At 44.0% G+C, this 17,737-nt stretch overlaps 1 protein-coding gene across 11 annotated transcripts in view; it reads right to left on the minus strand.

The window, feature by feature from the left end:
- RASAL2 (RAS protein activator like 2) overlaps positions 1 to 17,737 on the minus strand; it is a 222,203-nt gene that overhangs the window by 111,857 nt on the left and 92,609 nt on the right. For all 11 annotated transcript variants that reach the window (XR_014565523.1, XR_014565524.1, XM_083743739.1 and 8 more), the window contains exon 3: positions 11,851 to 11,977. Coding sequence is in view for 9 of the 11 variants with exons in the window: in XM_083743739.1 (XP_083599865.1) it covers positions 11,851 to 11,977 (127 nt within the window). In the remaining 2 variants the exon portion in view is untranslated. The remainder of the gene's footprint in view (positions 1 to 11,850; positions 11,978 to 17,737) is intronic.

Consider the following 17,737-nt stretch of genomic DNA (forward strand, 5'->3'; position numbering starts at 1 on the left):
TATCCTAGTGCACCAACACGTAAAATCTATTATTCATCCATAGCATTAATAAGCATTAAGTATTTATTATTAATCTCTCCTGGAATGAATAAGTAGAATAACTGAGTTTCAACTGTTCCAGGTACACAGCACCTTGAACTTCAGAAATACTGGCGACTAATCTATTACTAGGCATCTTTTAGGTTACTGTTCTCTCGTCTAGTTTTTACCTGGAGATGCGTGAACTGTTGGCTTCACTGGTGCAATCATCTCTCCAGCCAGGAGAGCTCAGCAGCAGCTTGCAGAAAGTGATTTTGGGCATACATTCCAAGACACAGGCACCGGAGTATTACTTAATCAGTCATTTTTTGTTGCTGTCTCTTCTTCCAAGAACTGAAAAGATTCTCGCCCTTAGCAGCCAGGCAGAATTTCTATATAGCTGACTGGTCACCTGATAGCAAAGCAAAGCAGTATGGATCTAGCAGCTCAGCAAGACAATGACTCAGTTTTATCCTCTCTCCCTTGGACAGCAAAATTCACAGAAACTGGATTTACATTCTGTGTGCAAAGACAGAAAGCAGCAGCTAAGTTTTTTAGGTTGTAAGGGAAATGATCCATTAAACATCCTGAAAACAAAATGTGCCTCAATGTATAGGTTTAAAATACTACATATCAAGCTTCCCCCTTTTTAAATGTGAGAGATCATGCCCATGTTTATGGATCATGTCTAGTTGTGTCCTCAAAGCGGTACAGCAACTCCTGAAGTTGGGATCTTTGTGACACATGTTTCTTTAAGCGCTTGTTCAAACTGATCTGATATTGACAAGCTGGAACATGTGCAGAGGAAAGCAACCAAGATGATCAAGGTTCTGGAAACCAAGCTTTATGAGGAGCGGTTGAGGGAGTTGGATATGTTTAGCCTGGTAAAGAGGAGACTGAGAAGAGATATGATAGCCACCTTCAAATATCTAAAGGGCTGTCACATGGGTAGGACCTGAACCAATGGCTTCAAATTACAAGAAATGAGACTCCAGCTAACCAGGAAGACCTTTCGGACAGTAAGAGCCGTTCAGCAGTGGAACAAACTCAAACAAGAGGTGATGGACTCTCCTTCCTTGGAGGTTTTAAGCAAGGGTTGGATAGCTGTCTGTCATGGATGATCTAGCTGAGATTCCTGCATTATAATTCCATGATTCTTCAACTGCAGTCTTAATTGCCTTGGTTTTTAATAAAATTGAATATGGATTTAATTGTGATTGCTAATAATTAATCATTAACACAAGATTAGTCTTATCAGTATTGGCCTTAGAAGCACTTTCCAAAGCTGAAAATGGGCCTCTGTTGTTGAGAATGTCCACTGCCAACATGATACCCACAGACAAACATATGCCTGCAGAAGCCTTCCCTTATCTCTATTGAATTTAAACTAGAATTAAGCATTTTTTTCTACAGCCTCTGTTTTATACTGCATTCATCTAGGGAAGCTTCAATACCAAGCACTATTCATAGGACGCTTTGCCACTTCCTCTCCTTCTGTAATTTTTTTTTTTAAATGTGCACAACAGCTAGTACCTCTATTCCAACAAGAAAGGTCTAGTACTGTGATGATCTTGACAGGAAGAGACACATTAAGTGCTAATATCTCATCTCCCACTCACCAAGCTTCCAATTTACTACCAAGTACTAGCTTCATAACTTGTTTGCAATTCATTAGGATGAAATCACTTTAAGTCCAGGAAAGATAGACCATGGGGGGAGGGGTTTGGGGGGGGGAAGTGGCAAGCCCAATGTCTCTCCCTCAGTACTCGATACGATACGATATCTTTATTGTCATTGTCCCTTGCGGAACAATGAAATTGAAAAGCTATATAAAAATACATAAAAACTACATAAAACTACCACAAAACTACATAAAACATTCAAAAACCCCTAAAAGACTCTAAAACCCCATTTTAAAATACACTATACTACAGAGACCCCTTATGCTGCGTTTAGAACCAGAATTGCATTAGCGTAGAAACTGTTTTTCAGGCAGCGAGTCCTGGCCTTTATGACCCTATACCTTCTTCCAGAAGGCAGAAGCTGAAAGAGATCATTTCCGGGGTGCGTACTATCATGTGCTATCTCTGCCGCTTTCTTATGGCACCTGGCAGCATAGATTTGATCTAAAGTGGGAAGAGTGCACCCAATAATTCTCTCTGCAGTCTTTACAACCCTGCAGAATCCACCTCCTTAGGAAGCTCAGGAAGATACATGACTTATGCCAGCAGGTCTGTACATTAAGAACATCCACATAAGTCCCAAACTTCAAGTATACTCACATCAACATGAGGGACAACTGCTCCCTTATTCCAAGGGCATCCTTCTATAGAAAGGAAGTGACTTTTCAATTCTATGCTTGTGGGATGAGGGAGAAACGGCTTGTTCAATCAGCTTCCGTGATTACATTCTCAAATTTGAGGGGTTCTCTTACAGTCAGGGCCAAAACAGGACATTTTGCCACTTGAGGCAAGACAGACCAGCCACTATCACCTCTCCGCACACCAGCTCCATTTCACTCTGAAGAAGAAAGGGGTCTTCCTCAGAGTGAAGAATTATGGGCAGTCTTTGAGAGTGCCTAGGAACTGACACCTTTGCAGTGACAAATATTGGTCAGTTTTGCTATAATAAACTATGGAGCTCTCCCATGGCATCAACAATGCGAGGAAGGACCCTTCGCTCTTGCTATGGCAGACAGATGGCAGCAACACTTCTAGAAGCCTAGCAACCTGTTGCTGCTTGGCGAGTAGCAGTGGAAGAGGCAGAAGGCAGCCCATCAGCTAGGTAGCCAGCTGGTCAAACAGAAGCAGGCTGGTCCTCAGGCAGGAGGAAATGGCATGGAAGGTGATCCACCACTGTTTTCCATCCATCGGCTAGGCAAGGTGTTCCCTTTGTCTAATGGGTGGGCCCATTCTGTTCATAGTCAGGTGGGGAATCTTCATGACTGCCTCTAGGGTCCTTAAAGGTAAAGGTAAAGGGACCCCTGACCAATAGGTAAGTCGCGGACGACTCTGGGGTTGCGGAGCTCATCTCGCTTTATTGGCCGAGGGAGCCGGCGTATAGCTTCCGAGTCATGTGGCCAGCATGACTAAGCCGCTTCTGGCAAACCAGAGCAGCGCACGGAAACGCCGTTTACCTTCCCACCGGAGCGGTACCAATTTATCTACTTGCACTTTGATGTGGTTTCGAACTGCTAGGTTGGCAGGAGCAGGAACCGAGCAATGGGAGCTCACCCTGTCACAGGGATTCGAACCACCGACCTTCCGATCGGCAAGTCCTGGGTCCTTAGGTAAGCGCAAATCAACAAGAAATCACATGCACATAATCACTCCTGATACCTTAACTGGAGCAACTGAGAAACGGGAGGGAAGGAAGCAGAGTGTGAATACTTTGTTTCTCCGAATGAAATCCCCCTCTGTCTCTGTTAGATGTTAAGGGCTCTTGAACAGCCAACTTATAACAGAGATGTGGATGCAAGGGAAAAACAATACAGTGGTACCTTGGTTCTCAAACCTAATCCGTTCTGAAAGTCTGTTCCAAAACCAAAGCATTCCAAAACCAAGGCGCGCTTTCCCATAGAAAGTAATGCAAAACGGATCAATCTGTTCCAGACTTTTAAAAATAACCCCTAAAACAGCAATTTAACATGAATTTTACTGTCTAACAAGACCACTGAGCCATAAAATGAAAGCAATAATTGATGTACAGCAATATAAAATAAATAAAACAGTATTGTAGATGATAAAAATTAAAGTAATTTTTTCTTCTTCCCTGCACTGATGGTAGTCATTGTTTGGATGGGGGGCTTTTATCCATTTCCGCAGTCACACAATCAATCAATCAATCAATCAGTAGCTGAACTGGGATCCACACAGTCACAAAAACAAAAAACGCAAAATAACAAAAACAAAAGCACCAAATATAAACTCCAAATATCACCTCAGAACACTGCAATCGGAAACGGAACACTTGAATTACAATGGGGGGACGACGCAAAATAGCAGCGCAACAGGAAACACAGAAACGGAAGGCTTGAATTACAATGGGGGGACGACGCAAAATAGCAGCGCAACAGGAAACAAGGGGACGCAAAACGGAGCACATTCGGCTTCTGAAAAAAAGTTCGAAAACCGGAACACCTACTTCTGGTTTTGCAGCGTTCGGGTTACAAGTTGTTTGTGGACTAAGCTGTTCGAAAACTGAGGTACCACTGTACTTTCTCAGGCAAAAGAAGCTATTCAACCTTATGGCAGGGAAGCAGACAACAAGGCATCACTGAAGACATAAAAATATGTTAAAATAGGACTCTTCTTCACAATGATGCTTCCCTTCTTGGTCTGGGAGCCAACTTCATTTAGAGCTCTCTAGCCAGACAGAAATTCTTCAACAAGTCACAAGTACATATTTTACCATCAGAAGGGGTGGCCCAAGACTCAGGATCCAAATAGCATTATCAATCTACTAGAAATACTTCCTGTGTAAGCCTAATTGAAATAAATGAGAGCCTTGCAGCTGTATACTGGATACAACCATGGATATTTGATTCATTATCTAAACTCCCATCATCCATAGCTAAGAGGACCAGTGGTCAGGGATAGTGGGAATTGTAGTCCCAAAACAGCTGGAGGGCCAAGTTTGGCCATGTCTGAGCTAAAGGGTTACTTTGGGTGGGGGGAAATCACCATTATGGATTAAGAACAGCAGAGTTGAGATCTGTAAACCAAAATAATAAAAATCATTCATTATCAATAAGAAACAAGTAAAAAACCATCTCTAACCAAAGAAAAGATCTCTATATGGAGTGTGAGAATCTAGTATTCATTCATTTTGAAGGGTATTCAGCCGTGGTGCCAGTTGGGTTAACAAATCTTAAGGCACTTAGAAGATTCCCAGTGCCTGTTCTTGCCCCTCTTGCCTTTTGCTAGAGCTGATAGTCCCTAGTGAACAAACACTAAAATCTGACATATGCAAAGATGCAGAAAAAGTAAACTTCTTAACAGGTCATGGTCATTAATTTCTCTTCCCAAGGACTCATTTCAGGCCTGACTTTCCCTCATTTGCAACAATTACAGCTTTCCAAAACACAAGGGAATCCCCCAAACCATGTTTTGCCTTCTTTCCAATTAGAGAGAGAAGCAACAGCAGGCTTTGTTGTTACTAATTACAGCTTCAGCACCGCACAGTATTTCTTTCCTGGTAACCAAAGCCATTATTAGGGAGATATTTCCCCTAAGCTGCACATTCAATAGATTCTGGGGGATAACTACACCACCCAAAAACCCTATAGATTTTCAAAAACAGAATACTCAGAATATGAAGGCCTTGTAAATGATGCACTAAAAAGACTAGTTCAAAAAGGCTATTAATTTACTATGGAAATTAGTGGATTAGGAAGTATTCCTTTTTTAAAAAAAGTTATGTCCCACACTTTTTTCTCTCAAGACACACACACAAGGAGCCCCCAGAGGCACAATGGGTTGGGGTGCCTGGCTGTTAAAACCAGAAAGTTTTTGGTTTGAGCCCATCCAGGGACAGCTGTGAGCAGGATTCTTGCACTGCAGGGGGGTTGGACTAAATGACCCTTGGGTCCCTTTCGACAATTCTATGATTCCAAGGTGGTTTGCAACAAATACTGAACAAGTTCCTCATAATGTACAAAAGGATTAAGAACCAAAACCTTTCTACATGGAGAACAAGTTCAAAAAGTGTAACAAGATTCCCCCCCCCCCCAAAAAAGAGGACCAGAGAACTATATTGATTACCAGAATATCAGAATGTCCCAGATCCTTGTCCCTTGGAGTTAGAAATGTAATTAAAATAATGAGCGACAGCTGCAAGGGTGGCGAACACAGAGGCCCCAGTCGTAACTATGATGTGCAATAATTACCTACAAACGAAGCAAACGCAAACTGTTTGCAATTTGGTAATTTTCCCAATTATGGTCATGGATTAAATATAGGGGTTTGAGTGTGCATTTGCTGCATAGGTTTCTATATTGGGATCAGTTATTGAGATGGATCAATGGAAAGCATACTTTTATTAGTTTCATATTTATGTCTGATCTCTAATTCAGGCCATGGAAAGGGTTCTAGCTTAGCCTTTCTGCTTCTCTTCTTTCTAGGTTCAGAGACATTTTGTTCATTCTGGTAGAGCATTCTAACATGCAACCCATTCGCCCCATATGCTGACTGAAGTGTTACAGTCTCACAAAGGCCATATCGGGGCTTTTATAAACTGCCACACTCACATCTAAACAGGGGTTTTGAATCCAGGACTCCAAATGAAACAGCTTGGCCATTGAACTACATTTGGGATAATGTATATAATAAATCTAGCTCAAGATCCCTAAGCAGTAAGTTCAGCCACCACCCTTCCTAAAATATAATAAGACAATTATATAGATTGCATGTACACACATACGGAGGTGGGACTGGAAATTCTGCATTACAGTTTCTATCCTAGCAATTTGGTCTATCCTCTTGTGCTTTCAGCATTTGGTGTCCATTCCAAAGCTATTTTGGGTGCAGCTGTTGCTGTTAGCACATGCTGCTGGCTGCCATCTGTCTCTCCTTTTCGCTTCGGTCACGTCCAGCTCCAACGCAGTCCTTCCCCCGGATCAGCTCTCATTGTCATCTTTAAGGGGGACACTTAAGTATTCAGCTCACTGCAAAGCATGCCCTTCAAACAAGGAGATTCTCCCAAAAAAGCAATCCTAAACTAACTAAACTATCGGAAAAACAGTGAGCATAATTCAAAGCTATGTATTTCGGCCATCGTTCACAATCTTTTATTTTCCAGAGATGTGTTTTGTTCTTCCCATCCTTGCACTGTCGCAGTGCTGCCTACAAAATCTAGTCCCTTTAAAATAAATGATATACAGTGATAGCTCTGTTTAAGAACAGTCCTGCTTACGAACTATTCGGTTTACGAACTCTGCAAAACCCGAAGCAGTGTCCCGGTTTGCAAACTTTACCTTGGTCTAAGAACAGAATCCGAACAGTGGAAGGGCACTGGCAGCGGGAGGCCTCATTAGGGAAAGCACGCCTCGGTTTAAGAACGGATTCGGTTTAAGAATGGACTTCAGGAACGGATTAAGTTTGTAAACCAAGGTACCACTGTATTAGTTGCCCTGCAATGCATTGTACAGTGGTACCTCGAGTTACAGACACTTCAGGTTACAGATGCTTCAGGTTTCAAACTCCATTAACCCAGAAATAATACCTCGGGTTAAGAACTTTACCTCAGGAATGAGAACAGAAATCGTGTGGCGGCGGCACAGCAAGCCCCATTATCTAAAGTGGTACCTTTATTAATTATCAAAAAAAACCACCCACACCATTAAAATGACCTCCCGCCGCAGTTCCTACAGTCACTTGTAGGTCCTTGCTAGAGCCTCTGTTGCACATGTCTGCTTCCATTCTGATTTGATGGGAGCAGGCCTTTGGATTGGTTGGGGGGAAAGGAAGAAATATGGGTGGTGGTTAAGCTGTGTTAATATAGGAAGTGCAGAATAGTGGGAGGAGTGGGGTTGAAAAGAGAACTTATGGAAGGGGTGGCCAGAAAGGTAGAAGCCAGAACTATGGGAGGAGGGCAGAAAATAGGGCTAAAAGGAAAGCACAGAAGGGGGAATAGGAAAGGGAGAAGCCAGAGCCATAGCAGAACTGGGTGCCTTTCATTTTCTTGGGCAATATTTGCATTCTTTGAAATGGAATTACAGTTTGCGGTAGAAAAATATGGATTAAAAGTGTGTTTTGTGCTCAGATTCCCACATCCGCCTTATACTCAAGTTATTGTGCAAGTTACTTGTTCTTTTTCATTAAGCCCTGATTCCATGGTGGCCCTATTGTGGTGGTGTCCACAATAGGTTCCCCTCTCCAAAATTCTAAGAAAGTTGGTGAGCCCCAATATAGTCCTTATGAAATATGCTGCAGAAAATATGGACTATCCTATCATGCCAGCGGGCTTTTTCCCACTTTGGTTGCACACGTTAATAAAATGGGCAAGGAGGTTACCGTATTTTTCGCCCTATAAGACACACTTTTCCCCCTCCAAAAATGAAGGGGAAATGTGTGTGCGTCCTATGGGGCGAATGCAGCCTTTCGCTGAAGCCTGGAGAGCGAGGGGGGTCGGTGCGCACCAACCCCTCCCGCTCTCCAGGCTTCAGGAAGCTGTCCACTAGCCGTGGGAGACCCAGCTCTCCCAAGGCTAGCGGAAACCTTGCCGGCACCCAGAAGCTTGGGGCGCGCTGAGCTCCGCTCGCCCCAAGCTTCGGGATTAGTGCAGCGCTCCGCTAGCCCTGGGAGAGCCGCGCGGCTCTCCCACGCCTAGCGGAGACCTTGCCGGCACCCAGAAGCTCAGCATGCCCCAAGCTTCGGGCTTAGTGCAGCGCACCTGGGGGAAAAATTTTTCCCCCTTTATCCCCCCCCAAAAACTAGGTGCATCCTATGGGCCGGTGCGTCCTATGGGGCGAAAAATACGGTAATTTTTTTAGCCTCATTCAGCCTCCAGGCAGGTTACATTGCCCTTGGAATCCATGGGCTATAGAAATATAAATGTCTCCTGGTATGCTTTGGGTACAATTCACTGAGAACAATGGCTGCCCACCCTCCATTTCAATCAACTAATTTGTGAGGTAGAAGAGGTAGCATCAAATGCCCCTGAATCCTAATTTCATTTGTCAGTTTAGCAATGTGTCTCGCATGTTAATTGTTGTACCTCTTGTCATTTCCCATCTCCTTTAAAAGCCAAGACAGCATTTCTTTCTCCTAAAAATACCTACTTAAAGGTAAAGGTAAAGGGACCCATGACCATTAGGTCCAGTCATGACTGATTCTGTGGTTGCGGCGCTCATGTCACTTTACTGGCTGAGGGAGCTGGTGCACAGCTTCCGGGTCATGTGGCCAGCATGACTAAGCCACTTCTGGAGAAACCAGAGCAGTGCATGGAAACACTGTTTAGCTTCCCACCAGAGTGGTACCTATTTATCTCCTTGCACTTTGACGTGCTTTCGAACTGCTAGGATGGCAGGAGCAGGGACCGAGCAATGGGATCTCACCCCGTCGCGGGGATTCGAACCACCGATCTTCTGATCGGCAAGCCCTAGGCTCTGTGGTTTAACCCACAGCGCCACCTGCATCCCTAACAATACCTACTTACATCTCTGCAAATGGTCCGAGATTAGCACCTTGTCGAGAAACACAAGGCAGGTGCTTCAGAAATAGTGTCATTATGACTGTAACTGCAAAATGCTAATCACTAAGCCACAAGTACAGTTTGTTAGCCACATAATTTGCTGATTGAAGATGGAAGAGCAAAACTGACAAACAACCTCTGATGCATTCTTCCCGTCAACAGGAAGTCACTAATATGTATGCTGCTGCCAAAAGATCAGAGTGTCCTTTAAATATATATATTTGAGCTCTTTTCAAGCGAGTCACTCAGTGATGTCATTTCAGCAAAGTAGACTGAGAAAGAGAAACAAAGAGTCCTCATGTGAGAAGCCAAAGGCAGACCATACAGGTATGACATATATATACCTGTCTCTGTCAGCTAACAGGTGAGAGGCCTCCCTTAGGTGACCAGCCTCCAAGGGCCAAACAAGACACAATGGACGATGCCTTTGTCCCTGCTCTGTTGACACAGCCAGTGGTGGCACCTGATATTTAAAGTCAAAAAGTGTGCCCTCCTCTGTCATTATATTCGGGTACTTCTCATGCCAGCCCAGCTTATATCTTGCTTTGGACAAGTGTATCACTGAGGAGAAAAGTACACAATGCAGTAGAGGGTGGCAAGGTAAGGCACAGGAGGGGGCAGGTTAGGTTTGTTGCTTTATTTATTTAACAACTGACTACCTTGTCTTTGGTGTGTCTGTGGTTAAACCACAGAGCCTAGGGCTTGCCGATCAGAAGGTCGGAGGTTCGAATCCCCGCAACGGGGTGAGCTCCCGTTGCTCGGTCCCTGCTCCTGCCAACCTAGCAGTTTGAAAGCATGTCAAAGTGCAAGTAGATAAATAGGTACCGCTCCGGCGGGAAGGTAAACAGTGTTTCCGTGTGCTGCTCTGGTTCGCCAGAAGTGACTTAGTCATGCCAGCCACATGACCCGGAGGCTGTACGCCGGCTCCCTCAGCAAATAAAGCGAGATGAGTGTCGCAACCCCAGAGTTGGCCACGACTGGACCTAATGGTCATGGGTCCCTTTACCTTTACCTTGTCTTTCAGGGATAGATCTCCCCTCACCCAGGCACAAAACGTGCTGCTAAAAAACAGAGGTCTGCTCACTCTGTACATAAATGGGGCAAACATGGGAACAAATAAATGCAACTGCCGTCCCCCCCCCCCAACCACTGTGTTCCATTCAGCCCTTGTCTGTAGGCAATGAATGAACACAGGAATGAGAATGAACAAGCCAGCTATGACCGCTTCCATCATGTCAAGTTTGGCTCGCCAATGATAAAACAGGGTTTATCATATTTACGAGACCGCCTCTCCTGTTATACCCCGAAGAGGACCTTAAGGTCCATGAATAATCATAGTTTAGAGGTCGGTCCTGGGCCCTAAGGAAGTCATATTATCCTCCACCAGAGCCAGAGCCTTCTCAGTGATGGCTCTGACCTGGTGGAATGCTCTGTCCCATGAGACCAGGGCCCTGCAGGTTTTAACCTCCTTCTGCCGGGCCTGTAAGACAGAGCTATTCCACCTGGCTTTCAATTTGAACATAGCCTGATCTTTTATTCTCCTTCCTTCCCTCCCCGCCCCCTTTTTATGAAGATTACCCGCTCTGGGATCCCACAGCTAATTCTCCCCCTGGTCTCCTCGCTGGCCCAAATAGGACTAATTTAGCCAGCTAGCCCTGGCGATCATCTAATGTTTATTGGATGGATTTCCCCCCTAAATTGACTTTTGAATTCTGAATTTATTGTTATTCAAGTTTTATACTGTATTTTATGCTGTTTTTAGTTGCATCAATTAAGTGTTTTAAATTTGTTGTTAGCCGCCCTGAGCCTGATATTCTGAACCAGGAAGGGCAGGATATAAATAAAAAATTATTGTTTGTTTATTATTATTATTATTATTATTATTATTATTATTATTATTATTATTATTATTATTATTATTATTATTATTATTATAATATATGGTGCTTGAAGCCAGAGCTCTGGTACTTAAGACACCAACTCCCAAGCCAAAGACAGAGAGAATGAGACTCTTGCGACAAGCCTTGGGGACTTCTGGCTAAACTAAGCTCTTGCTTCTTAGCTCTCCCCATTCCCTTCACCGCTTCTCAAGGGGGACAGGCCCCACCCCTGCAGAAAAAGTATGATTTTTCATAAACTGGTTTCCAATAGACTCTTATTAAAACTTTTTATGTTAAACTGAGTGGGGGGTGCTATGACAAAATAGTGGAAATCTCAGAACAAAGCACAGGTTTCGGTTTATTACTTGCAAGCACCAAGGGCTCAAATAAAAATGAAAACAAAACTAGGCAGCTCACACAAGTAGTTGGAGTCACTTTAAACCGCCCATGGAAGATACCATGCTATTGGGATAAACAGTTTTAAATTCCAGGATTCTTCAGCAGCTTCAGGAGCAAACGGTTGTGTCGGCGCTGGATAACGTAAGAGAAACTTCGTGGATTCAGATAAGTACGAACACTTTGGAATTATTGAGCTGCCCAACATTAACTGACAGTGTCATTGCTATATGGTCTTCCCTGGAACACTCCTCCAGTGCTGTCTGTTCAAACAGGAAGATTATAGTACTCTGCAATGGAATGCAGTTTCTCATGGAAATTTAGCTTTGAAAGCTACATTGCGCGTTCTACTCATATAGCTTACCAAGCTTAGTAGCTCCCTCTGGTGGATAGTCAGGAAATTGACCCTCCGAAGGAACACTCACGGTGCGCCGAAGGCAACGCCCTTTGGAAGGCTCTGATGCCTGTTCCTGCCCTTCTTCCACAGCCATCTGCACATGAAAAAGACACAGGCAGGTTATAAATTTCTTTTTTTCAACATAAATTGCTGGAAGCAATCAAGAACTTTTCCTGCCCAGAATTAATGCCTCGATTCCATAGCACTGGTCGGCAAAACTGAGGGCTATTTAGATGACATCTGGACACATCTGCAATCTAGTTTTTATTTGAAACCGTGCACGGCAAAAGGAAGCAAGCATCACAGTTCCACAGACAATGCAGTTTAAAGGTCCAAAGAAATCCTGTATTTCTCTGTTGCAGCAAAAACAAAAAGGGAATTGGGGCAGCGTAAAGACTAATACATTTTATCACAGCACAAACTTTTGTGGAGCAAAGTTCACTCTGTCAGATGTGCAATGCCTCAAGTTATCGTTTCCAACTGTGTCTCGAAAAACTCTCCCAGCTTTCTCCAATGCCCCCAGGGTTCCCTGCGCTCCCACTACGAAACTGAATATATTAGGAAATGAAATAGGCAGGTGTAAGCCACTCTGTGGGTAAAAGCATCCCAGCGCCAGGGATGAAATCTGGGACCTTGTCTCTCTGACCAAGGGGTGGTCTCTTTTGTGACAGAGTTATAAATTGCCCCAGGTGTACTTTCTGCTAACAAAGAGCTAGAGTGAAAGCAGAGAAAGACACTGCGACAGGCATATCGTAATTTTGGATGGGTGGGAATTGGGGACACACAACCACCACCAATATGTTGACATATATGGATTTAGTATGTTACATGTTCTCTCACATTAGTTGCAGTTTTCCAAACTGAAATTCACACTTTCAGCTCAGCTTTCTGCCCAGCTCCCCTGATTGTTCTTCAGTTCCTTAGTCATGGAGTCCTACATGCATATTTATGTGTCTATGGACTCAGCTGGGGGGGGGATAAAAAAATATAGTATTTTTGCTCTATAAGACGCACCAGACCACAAGATGCACCTAGTTTTTGGAGGAGGAAAACAAGAAAAAACATATTCTGAATCTCAGAAGCCAGAACAGCAAGAGGGATCGCTGCGCAGTGAAAGCAGCAATCCCTCTTGCTGTTCTGGCTTCTGGGATAGCTGCGCAGCCTGCATTTGCTCCGTAAGATGCACACACATTTTAGGTATGTCCACTCTTCCTCCTTTAGGCATTGGAACAAATCATGTACTCAATGCACTAAGAAAGATTTGGACAGCAAATTTCATTGGGCCAAGTATTTGTAAAACCAAGATCTGCAAGGTCATAAACCAGGAGTGGCACGCCTAAATTATGCAGTATCGCTGCTTGCCCCTCTTCCTTCTCATCAATCCTCTATTGTCAGCACAAGCTTGCCTTGCTCTTAAGTTTCTGTTTTCAAGAAGGGAGACTTCACCCTCCAAGAAGCTCCAAGCCAGCTGATGGAGCAGTTCTGGTTGCCCAGCGCAGAAATTCCACTTGGCCCTGTCAATTATTCATCCCCTGCACTTGCGAGTTTTTGCTGATATTTCCTTCCAGCTGAACACTCTCATGACCGTGTCTGCAATTACCTTTTAAGATATGGCTAGAACTCAGCATACTATCTCTCTATCCAGACACATCTAGAGATACATATAAAGTTTCTCATATTCGTGTATGTTCTCAATATTTTTGAAAGTTATTGGCTAGATTTCTTTTTCATTTGTAAAGTTTCTTTTTAAGCATTACACGGTTGAGGCATCCACCTCTTTATGCCCAGTGTGGGAAACCTTTCTCAGCCCAAGAGAACCTTCAAGGGGCAACCAGCCAGTGGTGGGTGGAGCCCGAGCCAAACATGGGCGTTATAGCTGTCAACTATGGACCAGCAGCCTCGAAAATAAGGGATCCGCAGCCAAAATAAGGGATTTTGTGAGCACAGGTATGTTCAACTTCTGAGCCCCTCTGAGCCAAAGGCAGGAAGCCCAGCCAGCAGCCAAACGAAGCCTCAAGCAGTTGTTCCCACAGCACAGCAACCCAGCAATGGGAATGCAGCAAGGGAAGCCACCGTCACCTCTCTGCTGGGAAGCGCTGAGCAAAGGCGAGTCCCCAGGCAACACGGCCGATTTGATCGGTACAAGGCATGCAAGCTCCACCCCTGAGTCGTTCTTAGACTCCTTATTGGGTGAGCAATGCAGCCAAGAAACACCGTTGGAGCCTCCCTCCTCCCTGGCTGGCAGGGAGGGAGGGAGAGGAGCTGCTTCCTTTGAAACCCGGGAAATTTAAGGGACATCATCAATAAGGGACAGCAGCGGGACACAGCGCTGGGATAAGGGACTTTCCCACCAAATAAGGGACGGTTGACATCTATGATGGGCGTGGCCAGAGGAAAAGTAGGTGGAACAAAGGATGCAAAACCCTTGCCTTTCCACAGGAGACCACATTCCAGCAGGCCAAAAAGGTCCACACCCACAAACACCCACCTACCCCTGACATTATCACACTGTTTAAGGACATAGCCAAGCCAGGAAAAAGCACTCAAGGAGGGTATGGAGCAGGGCTGGTGGAAGTCTGGGCTTGGCCAGAGCCTGCTTTATGCTCTCTCTGGAAAATTTAATGCAGAAGTCCATTGTCCTCTTATATATCTGAATAGTAACTGGATGGTCAGTGAACCACGTATGGCTTATAGCTTACCAATAACCCCCTCTTACCTATTCCTCTCTAGTGACCTAAGTTTTTTACTGCCAATCTTCTTGAAGCTGCTGAAAGAAGAGTGGTCGGGCCTTTTTGTAACATGCTGATGGGAGACAAAGAGGGATAACTTGGCTGGAAAGGGGAATAACTTGGCCATAGAACAGCCACACGTGTTTTGAGAAGAGAACTGGCCTTCCTGATATTCTGATCTACAAGTAAGTTTGCTTTGGCTATATGTGCCAGAAGTGAGAAATCCTCAGCAAAGTGAGAAATCCTCAGCAAATAGTTTAGATAAAGCATAGAATTTTAGAGTTAAAAGGGACCCTGAGGATCATCTGGTCCCATCCCCTGAAATGCATGAATATGCAGTTGTCCCATAGGGGATTAAACCTGCAACCTTGACATTATCAGCACCATATATCGACTCCATTTCAGGATTCCCTGGTTCGTAAGTGGTATGCTCTTTCTAGGTGGCAGAAATATTCAGATCTTACGTTCAGAACTACACTTTGTGCTAGTTTTATTGCCAGTATAATGTGCCAGAGTGCAGGGATGAGATATGGCAGATAGGAGATTCAAGATCCTGCTCTGGAGCTTCAGGGCAAGTTAGTCTCCAAGCCAAACCTATCTCATAGTGACATGAGTTTAATTCCTGCTCTGAGCTTCTTGTAGAAAGGACGGAATGCTGACATAACAAACAGACTGATCTATTTTTTTAAAACTGATTTTTATTGAAAGTTTCAAATATACATTTCCATCACTGAATATCCACCATTATAATTGTACATCCATCAACTTCCCTCTTTCCCCTTCCATGGTTCTTTGAATTTCCCCATAATTTCTGCATATTCTAACAAAAAATCCATTTAATTTAGTCCCCCCATTATATCTCTTTATTATATGTTATACAGTGGTACCTCGGGTTATGTTACCTTCGGGTAACGTAATTTCAGGTTGCAAACGCGACAAACCTGGAAGTGTATACTTCCGGCTTTTGCCACGCACGCATGCGCAAAAGTGCTTTGTGTGTGTGTGCAGAAGTGCTCTAATGCACCGTGCGCATGCACAGAAGTGGCGCCTCTGGATATGGACTTTTCGGGGCAAGTACGGACCCCCAGGACGAATTAGGTTCGTATCCAGAAGGTCTACTCTATTGTTGAATTTACCTTAATCCTGCTAGTGTTTTCACTTGCTTGCAATTATTTTCCAAAAATTCCACTCCTCTTTGTATATTTGATCTCCTTGCTCTCTTATTCTGTTAGTAGGCCTGCATATTCTATCATTTTAAGCTGCCATTCTTTCTTCTTAGGAAGCTCTCTCACCTTCCACTTTTGGGCTAACAAAATCTGAGCTGCTGTAGTTGCGTACATAAATAAAAAACAAACAGACTGATCTAGTGCTAAGCAGAAAATTGAAGAGGAACATACAGTCCCCAGTCTCTAAATATGGTAAGTTAAAGAACAGAATTAGTAATTTTTTCTTAAAGGATTCTAAATGGGAGGGATGTAAAGGGGGGGGGGGGAGAACAACTTGTAATAACAGTGATGTAATGGACACTATCCAATAGGCTCTAGTCACATCCATTACTCAATGCAAGTACCAGGTTGATCGCGATCTCAACCCTGCTCTGGTCAATCCTCCAATGACAATGGGTAGATCACTGTCAATATTTTTATACTGTGAGTAGATCGCAGTCTCTTGGGAGTTGGACGTGCAACAACTAGCTATGAGCAGGGTGTTACTAAAAAGGGCATTTTCCTAACAATAAGTCATTGTTGTCTGAGTGCTGGGAGATAATGCAATGCCCTGGAAACAGAAGCGACACCTTGCAAAAAGAGGCATTCAGATCTCATGCAACTATTGGATAACATCTGCACAAAAATAAAAGCCTGTTGTCAGGGAAGGCCCATAAACCTCAGTTCTTATCGGAAAAAATTATCATACACTAGCAAAGTCTTCAGCTGATAATTACCTATCATATTCTAGCACTTCCAACAAAAGGACTGATACTATTCACATCCTTCTGGCACAGCAGCTGAAACAAACACCCAGTTATATCACTCAAGTTTTAAAGAAACTTCCCAATAATTGTTTTGAATGTAATTATATTCACAATTCTGCCCACTTAAAAATGCACTTTCCCCCTCTCCCGCATGTAGGAAGAATGAGCATCTCTGTGGTTAGCAACTTTCTCAGATTATTTTTCGGTATATAGATCACAAGACATCACACTGAACATAATCATATCTCATCTCTACTATGAGAGAAGATGATTTTGTTGCATTTAAGCGGCTGCATGTTTAAAATCTGATGTGAGAAATCACAGTGAACAATCGTAAACTGTGTCGGTGGGTTCAAAATGTGCAGGCTTATGCCAGCCCATCACATTTACCTATGCCTGGAAGGTAGACCAAAAAATATTCAGTAATGGCAAATCAGTGCCTTAACATTTATATGCTACTTCTGAATACTCAAAGTGGTTTACACATTTATCACATTAGAGAGCGAGTGGGTCTGAGGGAGAGTTAGCTTGTCTAAGGCAGCCCGGGAGTCCACAGCTCTTGAGCTTAGACCAGGCTTCCTCATCCTTGGCCCTCCAGATGTTTTTGGCCTACAACTCCCATTATCCCTATCTAGCAGGACCAGTGGTCAGGGATGATGGGAGCTGTAGTCCCCAAACATCTGGAGGGCCGAGGCTGAGGAAGCCTAGCTTAGACTCAGCCACTGTGCTACGCAAGTCCTGCGGTTATCTTCCAGAATGAGACTGTGTTATTAAAAATTATGAGTGTCTCAACTCACCTGCAGTCCTGTATGGTAATTACTAGATTGACCAACTGACCTAAAAATCCAGGCTAGGTTTGGGAGGCGGGGTTTGCTTGCATTTTTAGGTGAATTGCCAAGAAAGCAAGGGCAACACAGCATTTTCTTCAGTTGAATACTTTAGGTCAGGGGTGGGGAAGCTTTCTGGCTCCATGTGCCAGATCCTTATCAGGATGTGCCACATTTTACATGTGTGTGGTCTTGCTTGGGAACTGTAGCACAAGGTGGTTATGGGAGTGCCAAGCCCATGGTTAGCAAGGCGCTTGTTCACCTCTCCCCTGGGTGTGTGTTAAAAACAGGCTTATTCTTGGGGCTGAGGATGCATGTTCCTGGCT

The sequence above is a fragment of the Podarcis gaigeae genome, assembly GCF_964106915.1.
Source record: "Podarcis gaigeae genome assembly, chromosome: 6".
NCBI classification, from domain to species: domain Eukaryota; kingdom Metazoa; phylum Chordata; class Lepidosauria; order Squamata; family Lacertidae; genus Podarcis; species Podarcis gaigeae.